This window comes from Octopus bimaculoides, chromosome 9 (genome assembly GCF_046866305.1).
Source record: "Octopus bimaculoides isolate indiv1 chromosome 9, ASM4686630v1, whole genome shotgun sequence".
NCBI lineage: Eukaryota > Metazoa > Mollusca > Cephalopoda > Octopoda > Octopodidae > Octopus > Octopus bimaculoides.
In genome coordinates, this window is record NC_142936.1 from 36,375,251 (window position 1) to 36,398,610 (window position 23,360).

Below are 23,360 nucleotides of genomic sequence, written 5' to 3' on the forward strand. Positions count from 1 at the left end.
TAAATAAAGAGTATGAATGAAAGAGAGAAAAGGAAAAGAGAGGTAATAAATTAAGAGTATAGATGAGAAAGAGAGAGACAGAAAGATAAGGAAGAGTGCAGAGAGAGAGAGGGGGTAAAGGAGACAGAGAGAAGCATGGATGAGAGCAAGAGTGAGATAAAAGAAGTAAATGGCTACAAAGTGACATTTTTAACAACACTATATCTGCACTTATATTAAATGACATGTACTTCAAAGAATATATGAACAATATACGTCTTCAAAATAATATATAGAACTAAACAATGTATATTGGCAATTTTGCAATAGGACCCCACCACCTGCCTAATATTGTAAAATGGTTGATGTTATGAAGGGCTGCCAACCATACATATAAACAGATTAAAAATGAAACATTGGGGGAAGTCATGATCTTCCAGCCTCTTGAATTGTCATACCCATGCTGGCATAAACAAAGGCGTGCTGAAAAGTTCCTGGATTTGGGTAAAAGAAAATACAGGAGGATTAATTATGATTTTATTCAACAAATTGCCCTCTCAGATTCACACACTTATTGCACCTGTCCTTCAGTTTTTCTAAGCCCTGTAAAAGAACTCAGATGGTTGGTCCAACCAGGCCTTTTGTGATACCCTTAAAGTCAAGAACTTTTCAGCATGCCCTTGTATATAAATGTGAGTGTGTGTGCGTGTGCATGCATGCATGCATGTGTGTGTGTGTGTGTGTGTGTGTGTGTGTGTGTGTGTGTGTGTGTGTGTGTGTGTGTGTGTGTGTGTGTGTGTGTGTGCATGTGTGTGTGAAGTCTAATTAATAATAATAATACTTACTTCTGTATAAGGTCAAAGGCATCAACAAGAGAGTCTGAATGGTTAAGAGCTTTCTCAACCAAATCTTTCACTGGCTTAATTTTGGTGTCATGTTCATTTGCCACATCAAAACGTAGTCGATTTATGGCTGCATCAAGCCTGGAAAGCAGTTTTGGTAGCATCTGAGATGATAAAAAAAAAGGGAAAAACAAAATCATATTGGTCTTGATTGAGACTATATAAAAAGGATGCAGGGTTTTATGATAGACAAAGGTATAGTTGTGAACTGTGATAGCTGAAGATCTAACTGTCCACTGAGATAAACAAAGATATAGCTGTTGGCTGTAACAAAAATAGATATGGCTGTTGGCTGTGATAGATGGAAGTATGGCTATTGGCAATGACAGACAAAGGTATAGCTGTTGGATATGATGAATGAAGGATTAGCTGCAATAGACAAAGGTATAGTTGTTGGCTTTGATAGATAATGGTATAGCTGTCAGTTGTGATAGATGAGGAGTTAGATGTTGGCTGTTGACAGTTGGCTCTCTATCCTACATCAAAACACCTAGGATGTGTGTTTGTACTTTAGCTGAGAGTTGGCCTATGGCTTGTAAGTGGAAATAGGGAAAACTAACCTGATTAAACATTTAAATAATAGTTCTTCAGCTTAACCAAAATCATTACTTATGTGAACAGTGGGTATTTTTCTGGTGTTGAACACATAAATAATTAAATTTAACATTTTATTATTTATATAAATACCCAGTGACCATTTATAGTTAAATTATAAATAGCCAAGTGGTTGGGGTGTTAGCCTCTCAATCATAAGGTTGTGAATTCAAATCATGGACTGGGCCTCACATTGTATCCTTGAGCAAGGCTCTCCATTTTATGTTGTCCCAATCTATTCAGCTGAAAATGAGTACCAACCCAGTAATAGAACAGCCCTCTCTTCCTCCAGCTATCACATCCTTGCTGTTCCTCTGATAAAAAAGTGGGAGAGCCTAAAGAGTGTCTCTGCTCACAACTACATACTTACTTGAAACTACAAGCAAGGTTATACTTGTTCTCAAATAACTCTTTTTAATTAATGAATTTCATTTTGCAACCCAATGGTTTTTATGACTATTTCAAACAGCAAGTCAGTTGCTACAACACCAGCAAGCAAGATGGAGCTTCCACTGCTAAAATCTTATAAAAAAATATTTGTAGTTGTCTCCCATGCTTGGCTAAATAATGTTTGCTACCCATCCTCCTTCTATTCTCTCTGACTATTATATTAACCTTTTCGATACCAACCTGCCTGGGATTGGCATTTAGTACTATGAAACAAACTTCCTGTTTTAAAGTGATATAAATTAAAATTTTCCATCAAAATTTCATGCTAATTTTTGTTCTAAATACCAGCTTCATAATAACAGTTATTTTACTTTGTTATAATTTTCAAAATTAATTGAAATTAAAGCGATGTATTTCAACAGATAGATAGTAACAAAAGGGTTAAACCAACTGTAAAACATTAGAAATAATGTTTTACATTATTACCCCATCTTTATATTATATACTAGAATTTTTAATAATGTCTGATATAATTAACTTCAACAGTCGACTGGAGAGGGTTGATGGCTCCTATGAATATGTCATGGCGGTTACAACCAACACCACCACCATGTGAAAATATGTCACAACGACCAACAGTTGGAGGGTTGCTTGCACCAGCAGTTGGAGAGTTGCTACTACTGCTGCTAACCCAAATGCCAAGCAGTTTAAAATAAAATAATGAAATTGATGTAACTAGACATTTCTTGGATTCTCTTCCTTCAAAGGATGGACCTTTGTGTCTGAAACATAAGGTTTTTATTAAACCTTCTGCATTGTTAGAAGCTTTCTTTATTTCCCTATTCTTTTCCTATTTTTGTGCAACAATGCTTCAAGCTAACTACAACGCTATTATTAATTTTTGGTTTAATTTTCTAATTAGTCAGTCAAAAAACAAATGTCAACATTTCGACTCAACTGTAATTTAACATGTTTTGTTTACCCAAGGATTTTCTTCTGCGTTTTGAATAACTCCAGTTTTTCTTGTCTGTCATAAGAACATTTCCTTAATTTAAACATTCTTATTAAAAATATATATTTTTTTGTCACTTTTATAACAGTTATTTAAAAAAAATGTGGGTGATGAATAAAACGCAAATGAATTTTAAAACAAGAATATAAAAAAAGATCTGATAAATTGATAACTTGTTTTCTATAATCAATAATAAATACAAACTACTGAGATGCTTCTGAAAAAAACGAAAAGCTGTTGGAAAACAGATTATAGCAGCAACTTCATCTAAGAATATCTGAAGAAGGAATTGTATTCCGAAATATCATTGGACTATAGATAACTAAATTACAACAGGTATATAGTCCATTTTTTGTATTATAGTGCATTGTTGTACCATTCAAAACTTTTTATTCTTTACAAACCTTATTCTTTTTTTTGATATTATCCACAACATCTTCAATTTTAGTTAGATTATCTTGAGTCATATCTTGGAGTTTTTTTATTTCTGATATATTCTTTTTCAACTGTTCTTCAAATTCCTGATAAAAATATAACAAAAAAAAATAATAATATGTTGAGTATAGTAAGAATTTAGGGACCAGAATAACTAAAATATACTGACTCTATGGATATGCCTGAGTTATTCTGTTCATCTGCTTCCTCTGGTTTTAATTATTATTCAAGAAAATAAAAATAAAAACCTAGGAAGCATTAGAACTGAGGTCAACAAGTTGGTCAATATTGATCCATTGGTGTCTCCACTTGAAATGATTTTGAGTATTAACCCTTTAGCCATATTCTACCTGTTTTTTGATAAAGCTGATCATATCCAAACTATCACACCTACCCTACAAGGTCATTCAAAAAGTATGCAAACACACCATTGAAATCCTGAAGTTACACAATAATGTATGATAAATTCAAAACATTGTGAATAAATAAGCAATACATTTGACAAAGAAATCTGGGTGTGTTATGGTGGAATCTGAACACTCCCATGAATGGATAAAGGAACGGTTTTGAAATGTAAAAATATACATGCATGCTGGAGATAGCAGAACAGTGTCATATGCACCAAAATTTGCTGTTAAATCATTTGTGATTCCTGTCGCAGATAAATTGTGTTATCTTTTGTTGAAGGTTCTTCCTTGCAGGTGTGCCTATGATTGAAGTTGTTCAATTTTGTTGAATACTGTTGCTGTTTTGCCTGCGGGCCTGTGTTTTTTGTTTGTTGTTTTTTTTCCCCATTTTGGGGTGAAGAGACTCAGAAAAAAATGATGAATTACAAACCAGTTCAGGCCCATACTGGGAACTATGCTTCAGCAGCTGGAAAACGTATCACTGCGACAGATTCACTGGAAGTGCGGGAAGTCAGAACTGAACCAGAGAAGTTGGAAGAGTACAACGAGCTGATCCAGAAGGAGGGGTCAAGTTTAAGGTTGACCTCTCCAGAAGAACTAACCAACAAAACAAAAAGGGGGACAGTAGTTTACAGAACACTGTCCGCAACCAGTAAGAAGACTGAGATAGTTACAGAAGAAGCTATAGAGAAATGTCTGGAAGAAGTAAAGAGTGTTGCAACATTCTACACTAGAGGTAGAAGATACGGCACAGTGGAGGTGAGGTTTTCTACCGAACAAGAGGCAATAAATCACTCCACTGTGACACTGAGGTCACAAGAATGGGTACTCCTGCTGACCTACTGCAGTAAAAGAGTCGCAAGAATTAGGATAGGCAGGCTACCACTGGAAATTGAAGAAGTGTGGCTGGTGGCAGCTGTGATACACGGAACCCACGAAGATGCAACGATATTAAAAGTGGCAAGAACAAAGAAAATGAAGGGGTTACGACCTGGAAATGGTCATCTAGGTCACCCAGCAAAACCTGAACGAAATAGAAGAGGTGTTGCTACCTGAGGACATAAGGCTGAGAGTGGTGGTAGAAGGAAGACCTCCAACATGCTACCACTGTGGAGAAAAGGGACACATCAAAATAAAGTGCCCCCAGATAAACAATGAAACCAAAGAAAACCAGCATGAACAAAGTCAGAATGCCGAAATGACAAGCCCAGCCCAGGAGAAGTGTATAGAAGACACAAGAAGGATTTGCAGAAGTACCCAAAAGAAAGAGAAAGGAAATAGTAAATACATCCTCGAAAAGCCCCAAAAAGAAAAGGAAGAATAGTAAAACAGAAGACATTGTACAGCAAACACACAATACACAAGACACACTCACAACAAACAAGATGAGGACAAATATCCATCAAATGTAAATAATGCAAATAATGTACATAATTCCTCATCTCTTAAATATAGAACTGTATATCCATATAATATTACGGAATTTTTATTGCATTTTTTCAATTTTGTTAAGTATTTTCTTTTATTTTGTATCTTTTAGTTGTTTCAACCATTGGACTGCAGCCATGCTGGGGCACTGCCTTGAAAGGGTTTTTGTCAAAGTAATCGACCCCAATACTTACTCTTATAAGCTTAATGCTTATTCTATTGAACTTATGCTGAACTGCAAAGTTATGAGGATGTAACTTACCCGCACTGGTTGTCAAGTGAGGGTGAGGAATACACAATCACAAAGATACACACAGATATATACATGCATACGTATGTGTGTGTGTGTATGTATACATATAAATGTATTTCACAGGCTTCTTTCACTCTCCACCCACCAAATCCACTAACAAAACTTTGGTCAGTCTAGGACCATAGTAGAAGACACTTGCTAGGTGACACACAGTGGGACCAAACCTGGAACCTTGTTGTTGGGAAGCAAACTTATTACCACACAGCCACAACTGTGAGAAATTATTGCTTTTAAATCAAAAAATTTTTTCATTAACTATATGTTTTAAAAATTTTATTTTAAAAATGTATATATTATTTCTCCAAAGTACAAGAGTTAACATTTGACCTTTTGCAAAAGTTTAGTAAAGTTTTTTGGACAAGGCATATGTTTAAAGAATATATTTGTTAGAAAAAAATCCACTCTTTAAATTTTCAGGTACTTAATGAACAGAAGTAAATCAATTCTGGTTAGATTTGAACTCAGAACTTACCAGTTTATTGTCCTAACAAAAGTAAATATTATCATTTATGTTTGACTTGTTTCAATCAATGAGCTGCAGACATGTTGGGGTACCTTGATGGTTTAGTTGAACAAATCAACCTCAGTACTGATTTTTTAAGTTTGGTCATTTATCTGTTAGTATTTTTTGCTGAATTAAAAAAAAACACACACACACATTCTCAATTGCTGGGGGGGGGGGCCTCTTTTGAGGTAGTTGATAATTTCTGCTACTTAGGGGACCAAGTTAGTCATGGGGGAAGATGTATGGAGAGTGTAATAGCTAGAAGAATAGGATGGAGAAAATTCAGAGAGCTTTTACTCATGTCGGCAACCAATGGTTTCTCTCTCCAAGTGACAGGAAGATTGTATGATGCATGTATACAAACAGCAACTTTACATGATGATGAGACGTGGGCCCTGAATGCAGAGGACATGCAAAAGTTAGAGAGGAATGAGGCTAGTATACTCTGCTGGATGTGTAATGTAAGTGTACATATGTGACAAAGTGCTAGTGTATTAAGTGAGAAGTTAGGCATAAGAGGAATCAGATGCAGTGTGTAAGAGAAAAGACTGCAGTAGTTTGGTCATGTGAAGTGGATGAATGTCAACAGCTTCATAAAGAAATGCTGATATCTCAAAGTGTATAGAACTCATGGAAGAGAGAGAACCAAAAAGATATTAATAGACAACCTCAGGAATCTGAACCTTTTGAACAAGATGATAATGGACTGAGATACCGTTTCTCCATGGCAGAAGTGTTAAGGCCACTCCTCCTGGTGAAGAGTACTGGCCTTCAAGAGTTCTGTGCTGGTACCATGTGAAAAGCACTCATGCTGGTACCACATTAAAAGCACCCAGCACACACTGTAAAGCGGTTGGTGTTAAGAAGGACATCCAGCCATAGAAACCAAGCCAAATCAGACTGAACCTGGTGCAACTCTTCAGCCAGTCAGCTCTGGACAAATCGTCCAACCCATGTCAGCATGTAAAACAGATGTTAAAGGATGATGATGAGGATGATACACACATAACAAGCTTTCACATATTTTCCATCTATCAAATTCATTACAAGGCTTACAGTAGAATATAATTGCTTACAAGGGTCACAGTACAAGACACTTGCTTAAGATGCCACTCAGTGGGACTGGACCCCAAAATGACATGGTTGCAAAGTTGGCTTCTTAATCTCACAGTTATGTCTGTGTCTATATATATAGCAATATAACAGAGTAATTTGATACATAAAAACTTACCAAATCTTTGCTGTGTTCTAAGGCCTTTAGCATTCTCAAAGCAGTAACAGAATTCATTTTACTATTCTTGATATCTTTAGCAATTGCCATCAGTCTCTTTGTCATATCATTGATTTTTTCGTTTGTTCTATTGAGTTTCTTTTGCTCTTTAATAACTGGCTGCATTAGTTGATTGACTTTGTGCATAGCTACAAGGGAAATTTCAAGAAAATCAATTGAAACATAAACAAAATATAAAGTCTATTACACTTTTGCCTTTGGTGTGCAAGATTCTTGCTGTAAATTTGTGAGTTGAAACAAATTTTGTGGTACCTTGAGATGGTGATTATATTAATAGTAAACACATGGACAGGTTCCATTTCATTTTTTTTATTATTAGTCACTTGGTTAGTTATTTAAAAACCTAACTAACTGATTGCTTGCATAATCAGTCGGTTAATCAATCAATCAGTTGTTTGCCAAAGTCCTTTGATCACCATTCATAACCTCATAAATGACATGCCCGCTCTCCTCCAGGTCTGCTGAGATTAACCAACCAATTAACCCTTTAACATTTAAACCGGCCACATCTGGCCAAAATGGTCTCCCTGTTTTGTGCTCAAACTGGCTAGATCCAACCTCTTACACCTAGCCTACAATGTTAGTCTAAAAAATATACAGCCACATAATCGAAATCTCAAGGCTACAAGATAATGAGGATAAATTCAAAACAATGTAAATAAATAAGCCTTACATTTGATAGAGTAATCTGAATGCTAAAGGGTTAAGTAAGCAATCAATTATTTATTTAGTTAAATAACTAACCAACTGACTAGTAATAAAGAAGTGAAATTGGACAATTCCATGTGTTTATCATTGGTGTAATGACCCTCTCAAGATATAAGAAAAAATGTACAGTCAACTGTCTTTAATTAGATACAGAAACAAACCAAAAACAAAAGAAATGTATTTCTGTTGTACTGGATATACAATGTAAATGGATGACAGAAAGGGTTGCAAACAAGGACAAGAGGTTGAGGGACGGACAAAAGGAATTCAATGTATAAAAGAGAAAGTCAGCAATGAAGCAAAGATAAGGAAACTAATAAGGCCTACACAGAAATGGATGAATGACACATCATCTGTTCATTAGACTTAGTAACAAACTGAGTCTAATATTATTTCTATTTATTTATTTATTGCTTTTACGCATTCTGCTATTGGGCGACAAGGAGACGACTTTATATCTAGCATGGGTCACCTACATGCAGGTCGCTGACTACATGCTTCCGACCCGTCAGTGTTGCATGCTTCACCACCTTCCCATCGCCGCAGGACTTCCGAATAAAAAAAAAAAAGAGAATGGTGTCAAGCAGGGTGACATCCTTGCCCCAACTCTCTTTTCTTTGTACTTTGCTGCTGCTTTTACTCATGCTTTTGCTAAGGTTAGCTCTCTGGGAATTTATGTCAGATATCGATCTTCTGGCCGCCTCTTTAATCTTCGCCGATTTGCTGCCAATTCAAAGGTTCTCCAGTCTATTATTCGTGACCTCCTTTATGCAGATGACTGTGACTTAGTCACTCATACAGTGGATGACATGCAAATACTCATGAATTGCATTTCTGCTTCTTGCAAGGCATTTGGACTTGGCATTAGCCTGGACAAGACTGTTGTAATGTTCCAGCCTGCACCAGGAAATCCATATGTGAAACCAGCTATCTTGGTTGAAGGAACAATTCTGAAGGTAGTAGACAAGTTTGTCTACCTGGGCAGCACACTCAGCTGTTCTTGCTCCCTGGATGAGGAAATATCTTTCAGGCTGCAGAGAGCAACTAATTCCTCCGGTCTCTTCAGTCTCGTGTCTGGTCCCAGCATGGCATAGCAAGGCAAACAAAAGTTGCTGTGTACCATGCACGTGTACTGACATCGCTCCTCTACTCATGTGAGACATGGACTCTGTAAAAACGTCAGGTAAGGGTCCTTGAATGCTTTCATCAGAGATGTCTCAGACACATTCTCAATGTTGGCTGGACTTCAAAAATTCCAGACACACAGGTCCTGAGGAGAGCTGATATCTTGAGTATTGAGGCAATGGTGCACAAGCACCGGTTACGTTGGACTGGACACCTTATCAGAATGAAGGATAGCAAGATTCCTAAGCAGATGCTATATGGAGAACTTGTGAATGGAAGGAGACTCCAGCAGAAACCAAGGCTGCAATGCAAGGACTGTGTCAAGTCCTCATTAAAGGCCTGTGATATGCAGGACACTGACTGGGAGAACAATGCCTGTCATCGCCACAGATGGAGGAAGCAGGTTAAGGAGGGGATCGACACTTTTGAGAGAGCATGTAACCAGCATGAAGAACTTAAGTGAGCTGCACGAAAGCGCACGGCTCATATAGTGAATGGGGAAAGCTTAATCTGCAATGTTTGCAGTCTTGTATGCTTGTCAAGAGCAGGGCTCATTAGCCACCAACGGAACCGCAAATGCAAAATATAAGTTAGTCCTAGAGCGCACAATGTTCCTGAAGGTCAGCAATGGTCTTCCTTGGTCACGAGTGGATGGCCATCATCATGTGAGTGTATGTGATGTGTTTATATGTGTGAGAGTGTGAATGTTAGTGAATGTGTGTTTCCATGTGTATGTGAATATGGATGAATGTGTGTGTGCGTGTGTGTGAGTATGTGCATGTGTGTATATATGTCTATGGATGTCTGTGTGAGTGTGTGTTAATGTGTATGTATATGTGTGTACAAGTGTGTATTTGTGTGTGTGTGTGTGTGTGTGCATGCATCTAATAAACTTAAAATAGAGTATAAATCATTTTTACTTTTGTTAGCTTCATCCAACTCCTTTTCAGATTTTTGCTGAGGTTTCATGAAGTTTCTGTCAATAATTGCCTTCTTAAGTTTATGAGCTTTTTCCAACAACTGTTCCAGGGTTTCTTGTTTTTCACCTATATTGATCTGTCTGATATAGTTGATCATATCTGAAAACATAAGAGGAGGGGTTGGAATAAAAAAATTCATTAAGTTTTAGTAAAGATACATGGATACATGTTTAATCTTCACACACACACACGCACACTTATATAACGAATGGAATTACTCTACTAAGAAACAGTTTTGAGAAACAGTCTTTGAGTCCATCTTCTTCACAGGAATTTTAAATCACAAGTCAACTTGAGTTGAAGCCAGTCTATCACTCCAGTAACTGTACTCATTGTACTTCAGCACGATAGTACTTCAATAACTAGAAGTAGAAGGTTAGTTGATTATAGCAACCCCAGTGTTCAACTAGTTCTTCTTTCACCAGCTCCGAAAGGATGAAAAGCAAAGTCAACCCTAGTGGAATCTGAACTCAGAAAACATTAAATCACAATTACAAAATATGAACAAAATCTATGTTGAAAATGTAAAGGGCAGTTGTAAGGAGGAGGCAGAAAAAAAAACCAACAGAAATGATTAAAAATCTAAAAAAAAAAAGCTGAAAATTGTTATTACATATTGTTATGCTATGGTAAGGAAAGCTCTTACATGGCCAGTACCTAAAAAGGGTGAACAGAGAAGAAATGGGTAAAAACAAATACAGTATTGACTGAGGCAGTCAAAAGTGAGATTGGATATTTTTTATTGCAGGTTACAAAAAATGTCAGGTTTACAAAGAAATCTTATGAGGTGGGGAAAAAATTGAATGAGATATAAAAAATACTTTTGGGTGATAATAAAGTCTTTTTGATATTGAGGAACTCCAACTAAAGGTATATAGGAACTCTATAGATCTAGGTTCTCCTGACTAGCGAAAGCAAGTTCCCTTTTTCAACAGTTGTTCTCCAACTTACTGCTGCTTACTAAGAACAGAGTCATTCACTCTTGCCAATTTTCACCTCTGACACACTTTTGAAAAAGAAAAAAAATTACTGAAAGAGAGCAACTCTCTCTTCACTTTCATCTTCCTTTCTAAATGAAACTTTAAAAAAGAGGTTCATGAGAACCTGTTTGAAGAGGAAAGTATGTTTTCAGTCCTCTCAGCCTCATGCATCACACCTCTTTCCCTACAGCCACCAGACAAAAGAATACTGCCAACTTATTTGATTAAAGGAGTGCAGTGGAGCAATGGCTGGATCCACGTTACATTCAACATCATCCGTCTGACATTAACTTCATAACTTAGTAATGTTCAGACAGGCCCATCTTGATACTCTGTGCCTGTATAGTTTCCCTAAAACTGGTAGTGTTCCTCACTAATACTTCCAGCCCCCAAACAATTCATTGGTCAATTAATCCGTTAGCATTCAAACCGGTCATATCCAGCCCATATATTCTATCTGTTTTATGTTCAAAGCAACCAAATCCAGTCTTTCACATCTATCCTACAATGTTATTCTAAAAACAAACAATTACATCTTTGAAATCTATGAGACAATGCATGATTAATTTAAAACAATGTGAACAAATAAGCATTAGATTTGATAGAGTAATCTGAATGCTAAAGGGCTAAGTTAAATACTCTATTGCTCCTTCTTCACTCTCAACTTCTTTTCTTTCTAAGTGGAACTTTAAAATAGTCAGTGAGGGATTGACTGAAGAGAAAAGTGTGTCTTCAGTCCTCTTAACCTCATTCACCACACAACCTCTTTCTCTATAGTCAGCAGTCAAAGGAAAACTACTTGCCTGTATTTTTGTTAAAGGGCAGTGAAGTAATCTTTATGATAGGCTTGGCCACTGGTTAGACCCACCCTACACACAGCTGTTTGAAATAAATCTATATCTCAGTAATGATCAGACACATGCAAAATAGTCCCATTGCTCTACATGCATCTCAGACAAACCTGTCTGACAGCACTCCAGGCTTTTAGTTTATCTAAAACTGGTTGTACTCTTCACTAATGCTCCCAGCCCAATAATGATTCATGTGTCCAACTATAATTGTACATTTCATCCTCATTATCATTTTAACATTCACTTATCCATAGGCTGAACAGAGTTTATTGAAGGAGATTTTCTACGGCTGTCATCACTCTTCACCTTTTCTAAACAAGGTAATATTTCCCTATGGCCAGACATCATTATCATCATCATTTAATATCTGTCTTCCATGTAGGCATGGGTTGGATAGTTTTAGAGGAGTTGGTAAGCCAGAGGACAGCACTAAGTTCCACTGTCCACTTTGGCATGGTTTTTACAGCTGGATGCCCTTCCTAACACCAACCACTCTAAAGAGTAGTGTGAATGCTTTTTCTGTGGTACTAGCACCATCTTTTGTTTTGTTTTGTTTTTTGTTAAAAAGACATTTTCATGTTTTCACAGAATATTAGAAATTAATTTCACTGCTTGAGACATTCATTTACAACTATCACATAATGTCAAGAGAAGGAGATAGAAACACACAGGCTTCTTTCAGTTTCCATCTACAGGACACACTTACAAGACATTGTCACCCTGGGGCTATAGCAGAAGACATGTGCCCAAGTGCTATGCAGCAGGGCTAAATCTGAAATCATGTAGTTGGGAAGCAAACTTCTAAACCACACATCTATGCCAGTGCCTATTAATATACGATTAAGTATAGTAATATTTCATTATTAATTAATACTTACTTATGATGTCAGCCATTAAACCTTTCATTTCTGGTAATTTGGCCAACTTCTTCAATTCTTTTCCGTCATCAAGTAAACTGGTAGCAGAATCATTTAGTCTTTTAGCCTGGAACAAAATGACAGAAAATTCTGTTAAGAAAGTAACACGTGAAATATTATAATTATTATTTACAATTGCAATGATAGCAAAAGTAGTAACTGATGCCATAGGCAGCATAAGTTACTCTTGTTGTTCCTGAACAGATCTTCTGGCATAAAAGCAGCCATGGGATTATGATCTTTTAATTTTACTTCCCATGTACTAATCAGAGGAAGAAGGGTAGAAGTTTTTATAACCATTTACAGAGTCTCAGACCAGAGAACCGATCTAAATGCTTGTAAAGGTGTGGACTCTGCTGAAGACATTTAAGGTCTGATGATGAGCCATGTTTCATGCAACCCATTTCTCAAAAAGGGTCTCTTCATGTCTGGTGTAGATCAGCTGAGGTTATGGTAGAAAACATTTGTCTAAGGTGGTACATGATGGAATGAAACATGAAACCATGAAATGGTGAAGTGAACTTCTTCAGAGACATGCCACTTGTAGTGAGTAATGAATACTCTGTATTTATTGCATATGTGATTCTTCATTTAGCTTTTGGACTACATTACACAATGTATTTCATTGAACGGTGATGCTTTATTGTGTGGTATGTACAGGATAATATTTCATAAGGTGGTGAGCTGGCAGAATCATTAGCACGCCGGGTGAAATGCTTAGCAGTATTTCATCTGTCTTTTTGCTCTGAGTTCAAATTACACTGAGGTCGACTTTTCCTTTCATCCTTTCAGGGATATAAAAATTAAGTACCAGTTGTGTACTGGAGTCAATCTAATCGACTGCCCCCCCCCCATCCCCCAAAATTTCGGGTTTTGTGCCTAGAGTAGAAAAGGATAATGTTTCAGCATACAATCACCATCACCATCATCATCATCATTTAATGTCTTTTTTCCAAACTGGCATGAGTTGGATGGTTTGACAGAAGCTGGCAAACCCTCCAAGAGTGTATGTGTGTGTGTGTGTGCATGCACACATACTTACGCATGTGCATGTGTTTGCTGGTATTTTGTGTTGGTCTGAAAGCAGTCATTATTTAACCACATATTAGCCTTAGTTGAGTAAACAAGATTAAGTGTGACCTGGTCCCTGGTCATGACCATCCTGATGTAAGTTTCATGTATCTAAGACTTCTTTCAAAATGAACTGTTAATGCAGATGATAGTGTGTGATATGACAGGATTTGGCTGCTGTTTCCAACAGGTCAAACAACTGCACAGAGACTCTCTTGTTGGCTTGTCTGTGATTCCCCAAATGTGTTGCTCATAGTTGAATGTACAGCTGCTAGAAGAACCTCCACACACTGTTAATGGTTGAATGTGCAGTTGCTAGAGCCCCCAGTGTGTAGCTAATGTAATATGTAATTGCCAGAGGCCCTCATGTGTTGCTAATGGCTGAATGTCCAGTTGCTAGAATCTCTACTGCATTGCAGTTGCTAGAGCATCTAGAGTGTTGCTTGACCTACTAGAAAATAGCAACCAAATCTCCCTCATATTATATTCTGCTAGTGAATAAAAGAACATATTTGGGATGTGATCTTATACACATTATATCAACAAAATGACTGGATGATCATGGTCAGAATATCTTTGATCATTGATCAGTTCAGTCAGTGCTGGCCTGGGGCTAAACAACACCAATAACCCCAAAGATCAACAATGAGTGGGTCTCTGGGTGGTCACTTCACCTACATGAAAAAGCAGCCAAATCTTCCTCAAGTCATACCTCCACTATCATAAGTAAAGAAGGATATACTACTTAATGTAGACCACGACATATGAAAAGATGATGAGAAGGCCACAGCTGGAATGGCTTTGATCAAAGGCCTGTTCAGTCAGGGTGACCTGGAGGTAAACAACAACAGCAATGCAGCCAATGACAGCAGCAGCAAAAAAAAAGTCTTACTTTGAAAAGAGATGAGCTTGCTTTCTGATTCAGATCATCAATCTCATCATCATAGTTTTTATATCTCCTTGATGGCAACTTGTTGACTTTCTCCTGGGAAAAATAGAAATGGAAAAGATGAATGGAGATTTACTTCACTGACTGACGGGATCAACATTAATACAGAAGGATTTACATTCATAGTAAAGCAACTGTAGGGTCAATATTAATACTGAAGGATTATAATCTGAAGGATTATAGAGCAACAGGAAGGCTCAGCATTAACATTGAGAGTTTACATTATGGTACAGTAATAGATTTTGTAGGCATGGGTAGAAGAGATTTTGGGTGGCCACAACATAGAATGTAAGTGACAAAGAAATTTCTGTTTTACAATTAATGAATTAAAATTTTTTTAGATTGTTTAGCATTCATGTATTTCTAGATGTGATTAGCAGTGTAAATCAGGTGAGATATCTTCTATTTGAAACTGAAACCATGTTAAAGACAAAACTTATCAGCAGTTTGTCTTTGATCATATATATACTAAAATGCAATTGGTGACTCATCGGTCATGTTAGAATAAAAAAAAGTAAAACAACAAATGGAGTGGGAGTGGGCAACAATCACAGATGCTAAAGCAGGTGAACTGTATTCAGAGGTTTTGCTCTGTAGTTTAATGAAAATAGTACTGCAAATTTTTATCATAAATTGCTTTTAGTTTATCATCTTCGTATACACAGACACATGTATATAAATCATCATCATCATTATCGTTTAACGTCCACTTTCCATGCTGGCATGGGTTGGACGGTTTGACTGAGGACTAGCAAGCCAGGAGGCTGCACCAAACTCCAATCTGATCTGGCAAAATTTCTACAGCTGGATGCTCTTCCTAACACCAACCACTCTGAGAGTGTATTGGGTGCTTTTTACACCAGAATGGGACCAGTCAGGTGGCACTGGCATTGACCACGCTTGAATGGTTCTTTTTTATATGCCACCAGTACGGGAGCCAGTCAGGCATCAACCATGCTTGAATGATGCTTTTTAAGTGCCAGTCAGGCAGTACTAGCATTGGCCATGACAATGATTTCACTTGACTCAACAGGTCTTCTCAAGCACAGCATATTGCCTGGTAATTGAAGGGTACTCTTAAATGGGCCAGTTACGCAATATTGGCATAGTCCATGGCTATGATCTCACTTGGCTTGCTGGGTTTTCTCAAGCACAGCAAATTTCCAAAGGTCTTGGTCACTTGTCATTGCTTCTGTGAGGCCCAACATTCAAAGGTTGGGCTTCACTTCATCCCAGGTCTTCCTGAGTCTACCTCTTCCACAGGTTCCCTCCACTGTTAGGGTGCGACACTCCCTCACACAACTGCCCTCATCCATATGCAACACATGACCATACCAGTGCAGTTATCTCTCCTGCACACCAAATCTGTATATATATGTTATGTGAACAATAATATATTTTCCATTTTCCATGCTTGCCCTTTCTGATACCAACCCATATTTACGTTTCCAAGTAGAAGATAATATATTTTATTGATTTCATCAATCTAAAACCTGTGAGCAAACGTGTGTGCACACACATTCACACATGCATACACACACATGTATATGTATGTGCATGCATAGGAGCATATAAATATGTATGTATGTATATATATATATATATATATATATATATATATATATATATATATATATACATACATATATATATATACATACATATACATACACACACACATATATATCATCATCATCATCAAGTTTTCTTTTCAGGTACACGACACTGCTTTTCCCCTTCCCAGGCTACAGGCCCACACCCCCAACACCCATACTGTTAGGATTGGCACTCTCAACGTCGGCACGCTGAAAGGTAGATCTGGTGAAATTGTTGAGATGCTTGAACGGAGACGCGTAGATATGTGCTGCATCCAAGAAGTAAGATGGAGAGGAGGTTCTGCGAGGTTCCTCACAGGCAAAGAACACAGGTACAAGATTTTCTGGGCAGGGAACACTGATGGGGTCGGGGGCGTAGGAATACTTCTAGCGGAGAAATGGGTGGATAAAGTAATCGAGGTCGTTAGAGTAAGTGACAGAGTACTTAAGATCAGACTAGTGCTTCATCATAGATTAGCTACTGTCATCTCAGCCTATGCACCTCAACCGGGGCTACCAGATGGTCTGAAAGACCAATTCTATGACACCCTCTTGCAAACTACCTCGTCGACGAGTGACAGGGACCTTCTCTTTGTGGCTGGAGACTTCAACGGTCATGTCGGACGTCGTGCTGGAGGCTTCCATGGCATACATGGAGGCTATGGCTTCGGTTCCCGCAATGAGGAGGGAACCAGACTGCTGGAGTTCTGTGATGCAACTGATCTTATGGTCTGCAATACCAACTTCAGGAAACCTGCCAGTCACCTAGTCACCTACCACTCCGGCAGACACTCTAGCCAAATCGATTACATCCTCGCCAGAAATAGGGAAAGAGGGCGGCTTATAAATGCCAAAACCTACCCTGGCGAAGAATGTACCCCACAACATAGATTAGTAGTTAGCGACTTGGGATCAAGGCAAAATGGGTGCCCAGAATTAGACAGGCTTGGAGGAGAAGGGTGTAGAAGCTTAAAGACCCTGCAAACGGACAGAGACTTAGAGACAAGTTACTTGAAGCATTTAACGAAATAGAAGGGGATATAGCATCATACAACGTGGAAGACAATTGGAGATTTCTGCAGGACAACCTGTTGAAGGCCACCGACCAGATTTGTGGGTGGTGTAAGGTCCCCTCCCGACCCAGAGTAACGTGGTGGTGGAACAAGGAGGTAGACAGGGCTATTAGACAAAAGAAACAGGCTTGGAAGGACTGGAAGAACGGTGGTAGCAGGGAATTGTACCAATGTGCCAGAAGGGAGGCTAGGCGACAGGTTTATTTAGCCAGAGGGGAAGCAGATAAGGAAAGATTTGCCAATGTTCTGCGCCGTGAGGACCAAAGACTCGAGGTATTTCGTGTTGCAAGACAGTGTAGGAGAGAGAATAGTGATGTTGTAGGAGAGAAATGTGTTCGCATGGATGATGGTACACTTGCATTAAATGAGGATGCAAAGAAAGAGGTCTGGAGATGCCACTACGATAGATTGCTTAATAAAGAGAATGAATGGAAGAAAGAGAGCCTGCCGTATGTCGACCCAATAGAGGGACCAGCTATCCGAGTTGATAGTACCAGGGTAGATAAAGCAATTAAGAGTATGAATACCGGAAAAGCCCCCGGCCCATCAGGAATCACTGCAGAGATGCTCAAAATATCTGGCAGTGTTGGCTATAGCCTAGTCACCCGTATTACGAACCAGGTGATACACGAAGGAGTCATACCGAATGACTGGTGTAGCAGCATCATAGTCAACTGCTACAAAGGTAAAGGTGACGCTTTAGATACAAATAATTACAGAGGCATCAAGCTGTTAGATCAGGTTATGAAAGTTACAGAGAGGGTCATAGCCCAACTAATTAGGGAGCGAATCAATTTAGATGAGATGCAGTTTGGGTTCGTGCCTTATTTCTAGTGAGACAGTTGCAGGAGAAATACCAAGCTAAGGATAAACCTCTGTACCTGGCTTTCGTTGACATGGAGAAAGCCTTTGACAGGGTCCCCCGATCCCTTATCTGGTGGTCAATGAGGAAACTTGGGATAGAAGAATGGTTAGTGAGAGCTGTGCGAGCCATGTACAGAGATGCTGCCAGTAAGGTGAGGGTTGGAAATGAGTACAGCAATGAATTCCGGGTAGAGGTAGGGGTCCACCAAGGTTCCGTCCTCAGCCCCCTCTTATTTATCATAGTCCTCCAGGCAATCACAGAGGAGTTCAAGACAGGTTGCCCCTGGGAGCTCCTCTATGCTGATGACCTTGCCCTAATTGCGGAGTCACTATCAGAACTAGAGGAGAAGTTTCAGGTGTGGAAGCAAGGTCTAGAATTGAAGGGCCTTAGAGTCAACCTAGCTAAAACCAAAATCCTAATAAGTAGGAAGGTAGATAAAACACAAACCCCTTCAGGTAGATGGCCCTGCTCAGTATGTAGAAAAGGAGTAGGTAGTAACTCTATAAGATGTACCCGGTGCAAGCTATGGACACATAAGAGGTGCAGCAACATCAAAGGCAGGTTAACTAGCAAGTTAGTTTTTGTTTGTGGCAGATGTTCAGGTGCAATAAAGACTGTAAACAAACAGGAAACAACTTCTATCTCATTCCAGGGTGAAAAACTAGAGGTAGTCGATAGCTTCCGCTATCTGGGCGACCAAGTTAGTAGTGGGGGTGGGTGCGCTGAAAGTGTAGCTGCTAGAATAAGAATAGCCTGGGCAAAGTTTAGAGAGCTCTTACCCCTGCTAGCGACAAAGGGACTCTCACTCAGAGTAAAAGGCAGACTGTATGACGCATGCGTACGAACAGCCATGCTACATGGCAGTGAAACATGGGCTGTAACTGCTGAGGACATACGTAAGCTTGCAAGGAATGAAGCCAGTATGCTCAGTTGGATGTGTAATGTCAATGTGAATACTCGTCAGAGTGTAAGTATCTTGAGAGAAAAGCTGAACATTAGAAGCATCAGTTGTGGTGTGCAAGAGAGACGATTGCGTTGGTATGGACATGTGGTGAGAATGGATGAGGATAGCTGCGTGAAAAAGTGCCACACCCTAACAGTTGAGGGAACCCGTGGAAGAGGTAGGCCCAGGAAGACCTGGGCTGAGGTGGTGAGGCAAGACCTTCGTACATTGGGCCTCACCGAGGCGATGACTACTGACCGAGACCTTTGGAAATGTGCTGTGCGTGAGAAGACCCGGCAAACCAAGTAAGATCGTTGCCAGTGCCCCTGGACTGGTTCTTGTGCGGGTGGCACATGAGATGCACCATTTTGAGCGTGGCCGTTGCCAGTACCGCCTGACTGGCTCCCGTAGGATTTTCGAGCGAGATCGTTGCCAGTGCCCCTGGACTGGCTTGTGCGGGTCGCACATAAAAGACACCATTTCGAGCGTGGCCGTTTTCGTGCGGGTGACACGTAAAAGCACCCACTACACTCTCTGAGTGGTTGGCGTTAGGAAGGGCATCCAGCTGTAGAAACTCTGCCAAATTAGACTGGAGCCTGGTGTTGCCATCCGGTTTCACCAGTCCTCAGTCAAATCGTCCAACCCATGCTAGCATGGAAAGCGGACGTTAAACGATGATGATGATATATATATATATATATATATATATATATATATATATAATATAACAACATTCTTTCTAATCATCCTAGATCAACCCTCCATAGTATGGTAACAGCTATCTCAATTAGAATCTCAAACTTATTGGCGAATGAGGAGATATCCAACACTCACATTCTGTATTATAACCAAGCCCTAAAGTTAAGTGGTTTTGAAAAAGAAATATTTTACATCCCTGATACAATTCTTAAAACCAAAATTGCAAATATCTTGAATGGAACTGGCTCAAAATATAGTAATATGAGCCCCAATTTAGATAAACCAATTAAAAAACTATGAATGTGGCCCGAATTAATAACATGGCATTTAGAAATTCACATAAATATAAACCCCATATCCCCAACCAATCTAACCAGACCAAATATTTAACATCTACGATATGTGAAATTATATGGTTTACCCGACCCTTCTCTCTTCAGGTCAAATCTTTACCCAAATTGTTTTTTAAGATACTGAAGAAAAATTTTCCTAAAAATCATAAACATTGTCCTATTTTTAACAAATCATCTGTGAAATCGTCATACTCTACTACTCCGAATTTAGGTTTGAACATAGCTTCCGTCAATAGGTCTAAACTAAGCCTTAAGAAATCTACCCACACAAATCTTTATAATGAACTCTATAACTCCAAAACTGACAATAACTCTAATGTAAACATTACACCAGGTCAATCCCTCAAAGTCGGGGGTGTCTTAACCTCTAATAACTGGAAAATTAATACTAATGCAAGGGGGGAAAAAATATTGTAATTGTCAAATTAAGGAGTCGTGTCTGTTAACTGGATCCTCTTTATGTAATAACATAGTATATAGGTGTTCTGTGGAAATCCCTGCTACACAGAGGATAAGCTTATATAGGAAGTACTGTAGACTTTAAATGTCGATATAAGGTCCATTTGAACTCTTTTACCAACGCAAAATATAAATCTTCTACAATGCTAGCTTCATATATACAAGAACTTAAACTAAAAAATATACAGTATTCATTATTTTTGTCAGTAATAGAAAGAAGTCTGAAAGTGTTTAGTTAAAAAAATTAATTAAATAATCTGTACGTCAAAGTCGACCGTGGTGAAATTTGAACTAAAAAACGTAAAGACAGACAAAATACCGTGAAGCATTATGCCCAGCATGCTAACATTTCCACCAGCTTGCTGCCTTAGAAATTAAACATTCATTTTAGAAATGTATTCTTTATTCTTATTGCTTAAGCATTACTCCCTTACTTTTTTACTTACTGACATGAAATTTCGTAACATTTTACCTCATAACTCTTTTTCTACTGATTTTTGTTCAATGCAACTAGCGACTTTCAATTCCTCATGCATTTTTCTATCCTTTAAGCCTAAAAAAGGTATATTTTTAATTTAAAATTAAAAAATTTATGTTAATTGAAGATGAATATCAGCCTACCTGCCCCCTTGGGGTCGCAGATATTTTGATGTAACTTTTTTCTGCTGAACCAAATCTCAAACTATTTATGCCGAAGTGTAGCTGAGGAGGTGTCCTCTTTAAAACTATTAACAGTTTGCAATTTGAGAACTGAATTAGTGGTGAAGCTTGGAAGCTGCCGTGATTGACGAAATGATAGACTTAAGTATATATTCAACCACTACTGTGGTTTAATGATATATGTTTTGTAATTTAAATTGGGTGTGAAGTGAAACAATTGTCGGCAATGTTAAATAATTAATAAATTAATTTATAACCATTAAATCTCTCCATTTTCAAACGTATTAATTATATATAAACATACACATGTGTGTGTGTATATATATATGTATACATACATATACATATATATGTGTGTGTACATACATACACATGCATTATGTGGGTGATATTTTCATCCAAGATGTTACAACTGTGTCTGATTCTTCAAGTGATTCAATTTTGTGTTTGTAAGCAATGGTTTACCCCATCGTATTGATGCACCACTTTCTATCATTAATAAAAGTGTTGGTATTTTTTATGACATGGGTATGCTAGTTGTATAATATTTCTTTAGAAATTTAATCAAAATGAGCACAATAGTACTACAAAGAATAGTTCCATGTGTTTTATGAATGGTATATTTTTTAATATAAGCAAAGTGAGTAAAGAATTTATACACTGTGAAGCTACGGAAAATCAAGCAACAATACTTTGGAGAATATTCAGATATATTTATACCTACCCTTAAATTTTTGTACTCTTTTTTAATTTTAGTCAGTTCCTTCCGAGCTGCAATGCCAACACTCAAAAATTGTAACTGATGTCGCACTGATGTAATGTTATTATGCAAGTCACCGAGATCTGATAAGAGGAGCTTGGTACATTTATCACATTCTGAAAGGAAAAAAAAAAACATATATAAAATTAGAAATATAACCATACACATACATATACCAGCGTGCGCATGCATTCGTGTGTGAAAAGTCATTGTTAGCAACTCAGTTACTCTATTTAATAAATATTGATTTCCAATTTTGGCACAAGGTCAGCAATTGTGGGGGAAGGTGTCAATTACATTGACCCTAGTACTGAACTGGTACCCATTTTTAATCGACCCTGAAAGGATGAAAGGTAAAGTTGACCTCAGCAGAATTTGAATTTAGAATGTAAAGATGAAAAAATTCTGCTAAACATTTTGCTCGATGTGCTGACAATTCTGCCACCTCACTACTTTATTCTGTTTAATAAATATTAAGAATATTTTTGTCTAGTCTTTTCTTCAGTTAATGTTTGCTATTATTTTTTGAAGAAATACACATGCACCTTTTTTTTTATATATACTCATTAGACTTAGGTCATGCTAAGGCACCACCTTGAAGAATTTTAGTCAAACAAATTGATCCCAGCACCATTTGAAAGCCTAGTACTTATTCTGTCAATCTCTTTTGCAAAACTTTTTGTGAGAGGAGAATCATAAAAAGATATATATGTAATGCTCAAAACGTTAACATCAACTCTCTCCCTTCACCGAGCACCAAATTAATATATTTCTTGTGCACATCCTCATATTTGTATTTTTCGTTTTTCATCTGTTTTTTAATTGTTTGTTTATTTGAATTGACTATATATAAATATGAGAGGTATTGGTATCCAGAAGACCTAAGGTGGCAGGTAATGCTATGTAAGTGCTATGGAAGCACCGTAGTTAAACTCTTGATTCAATAATGATACGTATGAGGATCCCAATGCGGGTCTTGTATGAGCATGTATATGTTAAATAAAATGAGACAACAAAGTCAAGGCTGTGTAGAATTTTCAGGACATTTATAAGAGAAAGATAGTCTTACAGCTGCTTCTGGGATATTAGGGGTATCCCTTAATCAGAGACGATGTG

General features: G+C 37.9%; 1 protein-coding gene across 5 annotated transcripts in view; it reads right to left on the reverse strand.

Annotated features, from left to right (window-relative positions):
* Nucleotides 1-23,360, reverse strand: part of LOC106878847 (laminin subunit alpha) — a 250,341-nt gene that overhangs the window by 79,278 nt on the left and 147,703 nt on the right. For all 5 annotated transcript variants that reach the window (XM_089357441.1, XM_089357440.1, XM_089357439.1 and 2 more), the window contains 7 exons: nucleotides 22,209-22,360; nucleotides 14,781-14,873; nucleotides 12,779-12,884; nucleotides 10,010-10,168; nucleotides 7,197-7,384; nucleotides 3,282-3,398; nucleotides 825-985 (listed from right to left, as the gene is read on the reverse strand). In XM_089357441.1, the coding sequence (XP_089213567.1) occupies nucleotides 825-985; nucleotides 3,282-3,398; nucleotides 7,197-7,384; nucleotides 10,010-10,168; nucleotides 12,779-12,884; nucleotides 14,781-14,873; nucleotides 22,209-22,360 (976 nt within the window). The remainder of the gene's footprint in view (nucleotides 1-824; nucleotides 986-3,281; nucleotides 3,399-7,196; nucleotides 7,385-10,009; nucleotides 10,169-12,778; nucleotides 12,885-14,780; nucleotides 14,874-22,208; nucleotides 22,361-23,360) is intronic.